Below are 13,327 nucleotides of genomic sequence, written 5' to 3'. Positions count from 1 at the left end.
GGTAAGGCTTGGTGTTACAGCTGGTCTGTCGGGCGACTCTTACTCCATTGGATTGAAGAAAATGTGAATTAAATCATATTAGGCAATGAAAAAATGAGGGGACAGGAATAACCCCTTATTTCCACATAATTATCATGTATCGTCGCAGGTCACTGGATTGACGGTAAGCCGAAAGAAACTGCAGATAAAAAATGCAAAAGCATCCAAAAAGATCCAGGACAAAGCGCCTTGTAAGATTTAGAAAAAATATTTATTAAATTAGTTAGTTATTAATCCTTATTTACTCCTAGTCATCACATTGTGATCATAAATTAGCCCTTATGATAACACGTTTTTTCGGCCCTCACCGGCCTTTTTCCAATCAGGGCTGGTGTAATCATACTGGTTATGAAAAACATTGAACATAAATGGGGTGCCAGGATTTATTGGTTTGCAATATTTTACAATATCCAAAAGGGGTGGAGATAGAGTACTAGCACTACGTCAATCGGAAGCCAGAATAATTTGCTTTTTTAACACAACTATGCTGGGCTTGAATTTAGACACAGAAATGTCTTCATTTTTATAAAAACAAAGATGCATGTAATCCAATTAATGTGGGTACATTAACGTTATATGTTTGACACACATGTTCATCACTCATTGATAATTTATGTTACAATCTCATTTCTGCATGTTTCCATTGCATGGGTATTTTTACCATTAAGTTCTGTGCTGACTAATATCCTTTTTCCCCGAAAACACTCCCTATTTGTTTTGGATTAGACTTACATGTATATGGTCTACAACAGCAGGTAATGCCCGCCATAGTAAATAATAACGTGTTTGTTTTCTCGATAAACACTAACATTCACTTTCACTATTTTTCATTCCGACATTTTTTGTCCTGGTTGTGACTACATGTTTTCAGCAATCTAATAGTTGGGCATTGAACGCTTAGAACAGTTGAGCAAATCAGCTCGGACCGTTGTTATTATATTAGTTTGCCTATGCCTTTAAGGCAACACCCATCACAGACTAAGTTGACGAACTCAAGTGATACTATGCAAATGTAAACATATAGTACTTGTGCACCCTTTAACCAGTTAGATTCACCAATAGAGTCCCAAGATGGCGTTTGCTCTCACTACAGAAGCCGATGCGAGCAATTACATTACTTTCGTGGTAAGTGGTTCTACTTTCTTCCCTCATATGGGCCGTAGACTGAACTTCGGTTCAGGATCTAAATACTTTAAGAGGCTGTAAATCGTAGTTTACACAATATTTTGTGGATCAGATCGATAACAATGAGTTACGCGATCTCAACTAGAAAAGCACATGTTATTGGCACATAGTTGTGCATCACACCACCACGGTGTGGCACTTACAAATATATCAATGTTAGGACACCAGTTAAATACGTGTTTACGCAGACCTGATGGTATACTTAATTACTCAGAGAGTACCTAACTTTTTAAAACACACAAGACTTCAATGAAACGAAGTCTGCAATTGAGCACTTCATCAAATAGCGATATTGGAACCTTAAATATCGCTCTGTATATCTGTTTCTCATTAACAGATTACACCTCAATGGGATTTGGCCCAATATACTATTGATTGATTGAGGAGTTATTAACCCCCGGTGTGGGTAAGTTATGACATGATGTAGCAGTGCCCTCCAATTAATTATTACAATCAGGCATGAGGTAAATCGTGACTAACGCATTATCTGTTTTCTTGTCTCCTGTTTATATGTATGTCCTTTTCTTTCCCCCTTTCTTTCTCTTAACCCCTTCCCCTCCCTTGTCTCACCAAACAATGATTTCATTATATTTTTGATTGAAACCAAAACAATGTTTATGGTCATTTATTATGTTCTAAATCGGGTATATGATGTTTTTGATTTATTTTTACAATGGGGATTGGGGTAGTTTTCTTCTTAAATGTATGATGCAATACATGACTTCATGTAAATTACCTTGTTGAATTGGATATTTGAAATATTTGATATGTTTCCTTGCATCCCATTTACGTTCAATGTTTTTCATAACCAGTATGATTACACCAGCCCTGATTTGAAAAAGGCCGGTGAGGGCCGAAACACATGTTATCATAAGGGCTAATTTATGATCACAATGGGATGACTAGTAGTAAATAAGGATTAATAACTAACTAATTTAATAAATATTTTTTCTAAATCTTACAAGGCGCTTTGTCCTGGATCGTTTTGGATGCTTTTGCATTTTTTATCTGCTTATTAGCTAAGGCATTTTGAATTTCTGAGCACCAATTTATATCTTTGATACAGGTATCTGGTGGTGCAATAGGGGTTTCTACTTCTTTAAGGATGGAGAATAGTTCCTTCATGTTTGATTTTGCTTGGGATATACGGGAGTCAAAGGAGGATTGTTTGGCAAGGTAGATTTCTTTTTTGTACAGGGCCGCTAGTTTAGTAAGTTTAGATTTATTGGCTACTGAAGGGTGTTTTTTCCAGGTGGCTTCACAGTTTCTTTTTTGCTGTCTTAGATTTTTGAGGAATGGTGTGTACCATTTGTTCAGATGCATTTTGGGCTTGCTTGGTCTAGTTTGAGGGGAGCGATTAAGTCGTGCGAGGTGGACATGATTTCATTGTATTCTTCAACCAAGGTGTCCGGATCCAGGTTGTCGGAGAGTGTGTTGAGTGTGGGGAGTAAGTTCGGGATAAGTCTTTCCACGGTGATACTTTTCTTATTTCTCGTGTGGTGGGGGCCCATTCTAATAGGCAAGGGTGGAGGTCGGACGGTAGAGAGCATGAACGATACCAAATGGTGGTCAGTCCGGGCTAATGGTGAGATGTCAGTGTTGTTGGCTAGACAATTATAGTCAGCCACCCAGGCAAGTATTCTGCCTTTAGCGTGAGTAGGTTCCATGCATCTTTGGATAAATCCTAAATCGGAGAAGGTATTAAGTGTAGTATTGGCAATTTGGTCTTCCGGGTCATTGTAGCCCATATTGAAGTCCCCAAGGGTGAGTACTTGGGTGGAACTTTTAAGGTTGCTGGATAATATAGTATTAATGTCTTCATCGAAAGTACCTATTGGTCCTGGAGGGCGATATATAAGTTGGATGTTAAGAGTTTGTGAATTGGTAAGAGGGACTTTAACAGAGAGTAGTTCGCAGGAGAGGACGTTGATAGTAGTTACAGTTCTCATGGTAAGACTACATTTGTGTATGATAGCAATACCCCCTCCTCTGGAGTTGGGTCGGTCCTGTCTCAAGATGGAATTATTATCTGGGACTGCAAGCATGAGCATTGGGCCAGCTGCAGGACGTAGCCAAGTCTCCGTAATAGCAAGGAGGTCGAGGTCTTCTTTGAGGATCAAGTCAGCAATTTCTGTTGCGTGAGCTACTAACGATCTAGAATTGATTAGAGCTCCCTTGAGTTGGTGACTCGAAGTGGATTTAGTAATTGTGATCTGGGGGTGATCTTGTGTTAGTTCAGGATTACCCTGATTGGATGGACAGTATGGAGGTATGAGGTTGGAGTTCTGGGATGAGTTAGGTTTAAGGGTAGGTAGGCTGGGCCGGGCAATCGTGGTTCTTAGTCTCTGTAAGGTGGGCACAGAGCGGGCGAGGGGCTCATGAATTAGCTCTGAGTCCTAGATTTTTATCAATGGTGGAGCGGGGGAGGCTGGAGGGTAGCAGTGGCTGTAAGTAGCCAATATGTGGGGGATAACTACTAGGTGACTCTGTGTTGATCATAGTCGAATACATAATGATAGGTGACTGAGGTGGCATGCTAAACAGTGCTAGGGTATTTATGAGGAGCAGGAGGCGGGCGAGCAAGCTTGTGCTTAAGGGATACATGCTAAGTAGTTGTAGCAAATATAATGGAAATTTAAGTGGTTGGCCTAGCTCCAAGACAAATGCTTTGGCCTAGGCTGGTGCCGAGTTAGGCTCTCCCTGGACAAAAAGGGCTCAGGGTGCCTGAAGAGAGTAGTGCTAGCTGAGGAACCGCACCCAAGTTTGAACTAGGGCAGTTTGACTGAGATACAATGAAGTAGCACCTAGATTCGAATGACACACTATGGCTCAATTTGGCCGAGATACAAAGAGGTAGCACCTAAGTTCAAATGACACAATTTGGCTCGATATGGCTAAAATGCAATGAATTAACATCTAAATCCGAATGACACAGTTTGGCTAAAATGCAGTGAAATGGCATCTAAATTCGAATGACACACTATGGCTCAATGTGGCTGAGATATAAAGAGGTAGCACCTAAGTGCAAATGACACAATTTGGCTAAGAGATGGTGCAACACCTATAGATACAATATGACACACTGGGTGGGATGCCTAACACAATAGTGCTCAAGTGCAATAGGCACTGGCTGGAAGGCACCATAGGCAGAGTGTGTTGTACAAATTGGCTGAAGTACAGTGGGGTGGGCGCAGCAAGTAAGGGAAGGTCCTGGGTCCAGTCGCAATAATGCTCATTAATGATAACATCTTGATAGTACATTGGACAAGGCAGAGCAATTAAGCGTCTAGGTGCCTGAGCCATTTCTGCAATGAGGCAGTGCATGCAGGAGCATATATGAGGCAGGGTATTATGCAGTAAGAGAAGATAAGTCAAGTGTATGCACAAACTATTAGAGGAGTGAATCAGGGTGTCCAGGACACATAGGGTTGGTAGGCTGATGAGATTTGCAATGCGACCTGAGTCCAAGGGTACTTGTATAACACAAGGGAACTTGGGAGACCAAGTGTGCCACGTTAGTCAACAGGTGTGTACAGGCATATGCATAACAAATGAGATACTAACAGAGTCAGAGTGATACTACATTGAGGGCACGTGCGAGAGGCTGTATCGTACCATGTCAGCGAGCGTGGAGTTAGCCCGATCAGGCAGAGGTTCTGACCGACGGCCTGACGGCAAGTGACAGGCTCGGGACAGGCAGGGCAGAGCCTTTGTGTAGGTGAGCCTTCGTGCTAGTGGGCCGTCTCAAAATCGCCTGCCGGTTCGGGGTTGGTGCAGAAAAGCACCCAGCGGACCAATCAGGGCACAAAGAGAAAGTCAACAAGCAGGAATGAAGGAGGGTGCACTGCTCGTCGTGCGAGCGGCCATCTTGGAGTTACCACAACTCGTGGTAACTAATGGTGGCTGATATGGATTTTCAGACACAAGTAACACAGACACACGTTACCACAGTTCAAGGGTGTTTACTGAACTTCAATGGGTTTTAAAAATGCCCATCTAATCCGAAATCTAAAGATGGGCGCAAGTTACGACCATCAAATAATAACGCAGACCTAGAGGTGTCTTGTCAAAATAAAAGGGCCTATACTAAAAAACCTATTGCCAATCCTTACTTCTAAATACAAAGAGTGTGGGAAATAATGTTATGCAAAAGAAAGAAATGTTCAAGAAATGATATGTCAGGATGTTCAGGCCCTAGGCTTCCCTTCCCACGTTTTCAGCATGGGAAAAGGCGACACAGTAGAGATTAGCACAATCTGTCTTCTCTAGCACGAGGGTGCAGTCCAAAACCTCAACATCATGACCTTCTGTGTCAAAGTCTCTTTGCCATTCAAAAGCCCCTTCTTTCAGAGGGCCTGATGCAACAAAGTTCCTTTCATTCTAGTAATTCACATCTGCACAATTCTTTTAGGCGATTTACTATTCACCTCGGATCCCCCTCAGCCGGGCTCAGATCCGTTTTAACACACAATCTTCAATCAGTCTCCCTCCGCCGTGCTCATACCAATGGAGTTCCCTTTAACACAAACTTGCTTTAACCCAAAAACCTTCACTTGATCTCCCTCGTTCGGGGTCGGGCCATCTTTTTCTACTTTGCCATCAACTTTCTTTACTGTATCAACAGCGAAGACTTTTGATTGTGCACAGGATTCTACTTGACATGTCGCAGGACCACTCTGATGCACAGTTCTTTGCCACTCTTTCACCTTTGTCAACTCTCAGTTGGATACCTTACAGAGACCTTCGACTGAGTATGCACGCGGTGCCTGAACACTCTGTCAAAGGTATCGTATCTTGGTTTTAAAGTTCAATCACTCATCTGCTGTTCAATTTTACTCGTGTTGGTTATCACATGCGTTTCATACACTGTTGGCTTAAGCGCTCACCATACAATGTTTCCGCTTGCAACCTTGGCTTCAACACAGACCAGTCTGGTATCGGTCTCCCGTACACAATGGCTGTGTTGATTTCGCTGGCACAGCTTTGTTGTTGGAGCCCAGGACAGTACCACAGCAGCTGGCGATTCTCCATGCTTTAATTATCAACACAGGAGAGCCCCGGGTACCTCTGGCATACAATGCCGGATTCTTCAGCTTGGTTTCCTGGTCTTACACTTTCTATTTTCGAGGTTTCGTGAAAGAAATGGATCAAGGTTTCGTGAAAGTAACGGATCCTCGTCGAAAAGGTCAAGGGAACTTCCCTCCTTGTGATCCACTTCTGATTCGCCGTCTTTCTCCTCGTTTTAAACTGCCATCTTGGAACTGCTGTTTCCTCGTTTGCTTTGCCTCGCTCAGAGTGTGCTCTAGTGTTCTGCCTTTTATCCATGTGGGGATGTGTAATGGAAGTCTGGTGTATGCGATGCTCAGTAATTGCCTGACCTTGCCTGACCACTGTATTGGGACACATCAGGTATACGGCTCGGGTGTTAAGTCAGTTTTCTCTCATAGCAAGCTGTCTGTTAGAAAGTGTTTGTGTTGTAAAAGGGGGGTAGGGGTTGAGTTCCTAAATATCCTACTTGGTAGGATGGGGTAAAGGTGTTACAGGGAAGGTGATACCGCGTTTCAGCATCAGGTGTCCGACTCCCACTCCCCCAAGACCCCTCACCTAGGTCATCCTCCTGCACTGGTCCATCCAAAAGCAATGGCCGTGTCCTGGCTACCTGGAGGACAGATCCCTGGGGACTAGTGGCTGAGACACCTTCTGGTTTACTTACCCACCATTACTCCGATTTCTCCAGAGACCACTTCAGAGGTTCTGGACTACGTTGGGGACACGTCCTTCTTTGCTTGGTCCAATTGAGGAAGGCCCATGAGCCATGGGTGCAGAGGTTGTTTTTCAAACACAGGATTTAGTTTCAGTCGGTCACTGTACCTGTATTGTGGTTACAGGCGCTGTCCAGCTTAACACCCTTGCAATGAAAGGAAGAAGACTTCTGCGGAGAAGGCGACCTCAGAAGCCCTCCACTGAATGAAGACGATGTGTTGCAATGGGAGTGAAGAGATCTTCAGATGGCGAACAAAGGAGCAGGCCCAGCACAGCTTCCGTTGAGATTAGAAGGCTGAAAATGAAGACATGTTGTAGCACAAGTTGAAGATCCCACAATTTCCAAAGATGCACTCCAGCGATGAGTGCAGCGAGGTAGCCCAGGGGAGAGCTGGTGAGTCCAGGAATACTTCTGAAGGCTCAGCCGGCATGGATACTTGAGCAGGGGTTGAGTCTGCTTGTTTCCACCAGTCCAGGCATCAACGCACCAGTGAGTCCCTTCTTTAAATCAGGACAGCAGGGCTTCACTGGGACTTGGCTGGAGGCAATGCTGGACAGCTGCAATGGTCCTTGGGTCAACAGCAGGCTGCCCCTCTTTGTAGGGTTCTTGGTTGCAACACTGATCTGTCAAATGCCTGCAGCAGATTTAGACTTGAAGCTCGGCCAGGTCCACCAATGGTAAGGCTCTGCACCAATCAAACTGGCAATGGCTATCCAGCCACTGGCCACGCATTCTGCCCAGCAACAGACATTCAGGGGCACGTGGATTGATCCAGGCAGTCTCAGCTCCCACATCCGGCCACACACACATACCACCCCTTTTCCTGAGAAAGCAGAAACTTTCCCTGTGAAAAATAACTCCATATATGGCAATTCCAGACCTTGGAGGGCAGAAAGATGGCCAAAGGACAATATGGCCACAGGATATGGTACTCTTTATGGAATTATGCAGTAAAATGCAAAAGTGCATGAGCACGGTTGAAAACTATCTGCTGCCACCAGCCCATCCTGGACACATTGCATTTGTAACCATAACGTTAAAAAAGAAAAAGGTTTAAGGATACAAAGTATCCTAACCACACTTCACTGTAAAGTGATGTATGCAGTTTAAAAAATAGGAGACAGGGCCTCCCATTACTGATAGTCTTTGGGACTGATCAATTTCCCCATAAAAATTAGCTTACAGCAAGGGAGGTAAATCAGAAGGTTTTACCTACCTCCAAAAATTCATGTCAGCAGTGAAGACAAAGCAAAAAGAAAGGATGGCCCATAGAAGTCTATGGGAGGAAAGCAGCATAAAGAAAATATTTCCTAACCTCCTGCATTAGATCTTGACAACAGTCATAAAGAAGCGTCAAGAGACTATGTGTACCATTACAGATTACAAACCACAGTGATAACGAACTCCCAAAAGAGTGAGAATGAAAGAATGGCCATACTGGTAACTGAAGTCATAACGAAGACGTCAGAGACCGTGGATAGTAATGGCCTTTTGAGAATTTCAGTCACAGAGGAAATACTAAGAGACCTTGAAACCCAGATATTAAGAATAAAGAGTTTGACAGCTTGGGGTCTGTAGTGTAGATTAAATACAGAGACTTTAGAAGCATAATTCACACAGAGACTCCCATAGACTGAACTCATTGATTAACTTGAATGCCAAAATACTGCCGAAATGCTTGGTACTCCGGCTTGACTCCATCCTCCCCTCACTCGTCAAAGGTCAAGAAGGATTTATATATGTGGTAATCACTTCTTGGACAGCGTGGGATGTTTTCTTGATATAATGATAATGAGTTATTTATACAGCGTCTTTATCCAAAGCGCTTTACAGAGCACATATTTACATACAATATCACCCAAACGAAACTGGTACTCATATAATGATATCCTGTGAAGCAAGGAATAATGTGTTCAGCCCCTTGACACTGAAAAGGCATTTGATTGGGTGAGATGACACGACATGCTTATCGCTCTTGGGAAATGTGGTCTGCGGACTATTACACACTGACAACTACGTGCCCTTCCCGTTCCCTCTTTATGGTGTCACAAGGATATAGAGGCGACTTGTTCATCCTTCCGTAATCAATAATAATAATAATAATAATAATAATAATAATAATAATAATAATAATAATAATAATAATAATAATAATAATAATAATTTGGCATTTATATAGCGCTACGAACCCTCAGGTATCGGAGCGCTGCTTATTATTACCCACGTGTGTGGTGCTCATTTATCGACCTCGGAAGGATGAAAGGCTGAATTTGCCCCTGCCGGGATTCGAACCTGCGTCAGCAGCCTCTGCACAGATTCCACAGCGAGTGCGCTACTCACTGTGCAATACTGTATAGCCATTGAGCCCTTATCTTGCAAGATAAGGGAGCACTCACAGCTCTGTGGGGTGATTTGGGTGGGGGGGGTGAATCTTCGAACAGAAGATCTTACTCTATGCAGACAATGTTCTGTTATATAGTTCCGATCAAAAGGCAGGGGGTGCCAGGAATGCTACAGATGTCCAAGGACCATGCCCCTGGAATACATTCTCTCAAGATGCGCATCATTCTGAAACTGCTCCATCTAGAACAGATGCTTTCACTACAACGCCCTCACCTGTGCCTAGGGAAATGCAAACCAATGCTCCCCAATTCTTCTATCTGCATTAGAAATCCAGAAGGCCTCAATCCTGAAGACACTAGACAGACCGACGTTTGGGAATGCCAGAGTGGGGATGCTCTGTACTGCGGGCACAAGCATGCAACATCAGGCTCTGACTGATACATTTCAATGCAGTGTGAAAGGTGGCAGAGAGAACAGTCGTGAAACCATTCTAGCCGAAGTACATTGTGGCGATCCCCCTCCTTTGCTCTCTGTAGCTGCTCGTCAACACTCCTTGGTAAGTTTCCGTCATTGATGTTGGTAAAAGTCATTGCAGAAACAGAGTTAATCTGAAATCCATTCACAAGTGGCCTACAGTGAGGGGATTTCTGTTACTTTCATCGTCTGTGCAGAGTTGCAATCCACCTATGCCGGAGGGACAGGCTCAGTTGACCAGTGGTGACCTTTTGATGAACATGTTACACTGCCCATCGGCTAGATAAAGGAAATGGTGGGGTGGCCCAGTGGGAAGCATACCCATGACAAGGCAGTGATTAAGGAATTAGTGATAATTACCCTTAAATCATACCCCTGGGTAGGTTCCTTATACATGACAACGTCAGGAGAACTACGTCACTGATGACTCAATGGTCTGAGGAATCAGCGGTCACCATAGAATTTATGGATCTCATGAGTGGTGTTTTCTTCTATATCAGAAATAGAGAAATACAATATAAGATTGTCTAGCTCCTGTGTTTCCCAGTGTCACAATTATTTGTGATGCACATTTAGGGGTTGCCCAAGGGCTGCAGAGGCTTTGTCGGTCTGTTTGGTACCATGAGCTACCTGTTCTGGTTGTGTCAATTTGTCATGGATTTCTGAAAGCATGTGTTGCACTTGCTAACCCCAGTAATAGGCTGCAATTTTAATCTCCAGCCCACGTTGCTTTTGTTTGGGATTGGTATTCCTTTGCAACCGACCGAAAATTCAGAAAAATGTTTGATTCACTTGCTCCCCTTTGTAGCGCAAAAGAAATCCAGGTCATGTGGAAATCAGCTGGAAATGTAGATAGCACAACAAGTGGCAATGGTTGTCATCACAGTAGTTTGTTGGAAGCGGTTCGCTTTCAGAAGAAGCATCAACCTCATATAGAGGAGACACTCTGGGTAATACGCAGCAATATCATTTGATGAAGACACTTGACGTCAAGATTTGGTGGCCATGGTTGAAGGTGACAGTGCTGCTGCTCAGGTGGCTGATCTGGAAGCAAGGATGGTCACCCTGGTCCTTGGTTTCTCGAGCAATAGATTTCCTCCATGGGGTATTGATTTGTTGGGCTGGTGTGTGTAGCTTAAAAAAGTGAAAACAAAACTATGCGACTAATGAAGGCCCCATATGAGAGAACCTATATCGCTAGTCATCATTGTTGGATGTTGGATGTTTAATTGTGGTTGGTGTAACCCAAAGACACACCCTTCAGAGTCAAAGAAATGATGGCATCAACAAAAACAACTCTCTACCTTATTTCTGTTCATATTGTTAGTTATTCTGTGTGACAGTTCAGGTTGTTATTGTGTGGTTGCACTATGTATTAGCACATGGATTGATGTATCTACAGTATGCGTAGGGGGATGTAGACTTCTACGCTGCAAACACACAATGGTTTTATCAGATGTGCTACGATTTGTTTTATTAAGGGCCGATCTGCAGACTCAGTGTACTCATAATATGTTGAGATCTGAAACTGGCAATGAACATTTGCACATTGACTATGGGCTCCCGGTTATGAGGTTATAGTATTTCCTCTGGAAATGCTACCAAATGGTAATACCATTACAACATGTGGTAAGTATGAGCTAACTTTAAGGGGCTACAATATTCACTGGCATGCTGACCCCAGAGTTATTCCCCATTTTGGGGTCCCCTAGGACTCAATGGGGATTTCATATTATCGTATGCAATAATTAGAGCATGCAGCAAATATTTTGTGTGGAATTAACTACCTCCACACAAAAGCTGGCAGAAGAGAAAATCGTTTCATTTTTCCAAATCACTGGATGTTTTCCCTCTACCACAAACGTGCAATCACGCTCTGTTCGTCTTTGAAAACTTTCAAAAAATAAAACAATTTGAAAAAGAGTTTTCTCAGTGACATTTAAAAGATCAAAACTCACAATGTCTAAGAAGAATTGACCCTGAGAGGGAGGCTCTACCAGCCCTACCTTAGTGCCTCCAGTCCAACCAATCGTGTGTTGATGTTGTCAATAAGGATCTGTCCTCGGTCCAACTCCATCATTCGGAAGAGTGCGAGAAAGATGGTGGACTTGCCTGATCCAGTTCTTCCCACTATGCCGACTCTCTCCCCCGGAAAGAAGGTAAAGTCCACCCCATCCAGGGCATTGGGAAGGCCAGGGCGATAGGCCAGGAAGGCATTGCGGAACTCCACATGACCTTGACTTGGCCAACCAGCAGAAACCTAAAACAAATGTAACATATTACCATAAACATGCCGCAATCCCCCAACACCATGTACTTTATATGGTCCCCTTTAGCCATGCAAGAAACCAGTTTAGAAGACCAAACAGAACAGATCTTGTATGAAATACTCTATTTACGGATGTTAAATTGATGTCTCTCATGTGGTGGGGTCAAAGTGGAGAGATGAGTTACTGCTTAATACTATTTAAATCTCAAATATATTTTCCGGGTGCACGTTTATATGCACAACCTCTGCAAACTAAAGTCCACATTCCATATATGAGATTGAAAGTGTATTAAGTAGTCTCCCATACGTCTTTTCAACACTGAATACAATACACCTGTAGAAAATCTAGTACTCTTATTCCCTTAACCTATCTTTTGAAAACCTCAACCACATACTGACCATGCATGAAGCTGCCCTGTACCTCTATACTTCCTTCACGCCAGCAGGTACACATTATTTAACAAGGTGCATAGGTTGGAAGGGCAGAGTTGAACCCTGACAGAGGGCGGACATTGGTAACAGGAAAAGGCCTAATGGCTAGACCACCAGATTTGCTGCACGTGAGAAGATCATGCGTAATCTTGCATCCGTCTCCCTTATGTTCCTTATTCCTTGGGTTTATGTGAGAAAGGCCAGGTATTGTGTGAAGGGTCTTCATGGGAGGGCATGTTCAATGCAGGAGCATGAACCTGAAAAACAATCCAGAGGGGGGCGTACAAGGGTGAGGGAGGGGGGGTCACAGCAGAAGTGGGTACAAAGGAACGACCCATGGCGGTGATAAAAAATGGGACATTGTTATCGGTCCATGTGCATAGTTTCAGTATTAACATAGTAGGATGTCTTTCACAGGCACAACTCTGATCATAACATGGAATGTGAACAGTTCAAGAAGGAAAACAGTTGATATTAAATATACTGATGGAGGATAAACACGTTATCTCATTAGAAGAGACCCGCCTAAAAGGAGAACACTCAGCAGGTCGCAGGCAAAGCGGTCCAATTAGAGATAGGGACATCTGTTAAAGACAATGTGCCAAGAGGGATAACAGGCCAATAGAAACGCAGATCGAAGGAGACAAAGGGTGGCCCACCGCAGGAATGCATGTTACAAATTGGGGAGACACGCTCTCAGCTATAATTTCCACTCTGAAATTAACACATTCCCCAGTACAATAATGTTTATGAAGGGATTTTAAAGATGGTATCAGGACTGAGAATAGACCACCAACTTAACACTTTGTACTTGACGCAAA

General features: G+C 43.4%; 1 protein-coding gene across 1 annotated transcript in view; it reads right to left on the bottom strand.

Moving 5' to 3' along the window:
- ABCC10 (ATP binding cassette subfamily C member 10) overlaps positions 1-13,327 on the bottom strand; it is a 609,641-nt gene that overhangs the window by 164,920 nt on the left and 431,394 nt on the right. The window contains 1 exon segment of the mRNA XM_069608805.1: positions 11,812-12,065. Within this exon segment, the coding sequence (XP_069464906.1) occupies positions 11,812-12,065 (254 nt within the window).

The sequence above is a fragment of the Ambystoma mexicanum genome, chromosome 4q, assembly GCF_040938575.1.
Source record: "Ambystoma mexicanum isolate Mex_15411 chromosome 4q, UKY_AmexF1_1, whole genome shotgun sequence".
Classification (NCBI taxonomy): domain Eukaryota; kingdom Metazoa; phylum Chordata; class Amphibia; order Caudata; family Ambystomatidae; genus Ambystoma; species Ambystoma mexicanum.
This window is presented reverse-complemented; position numbering and strand designations above follow the sequence as displayed.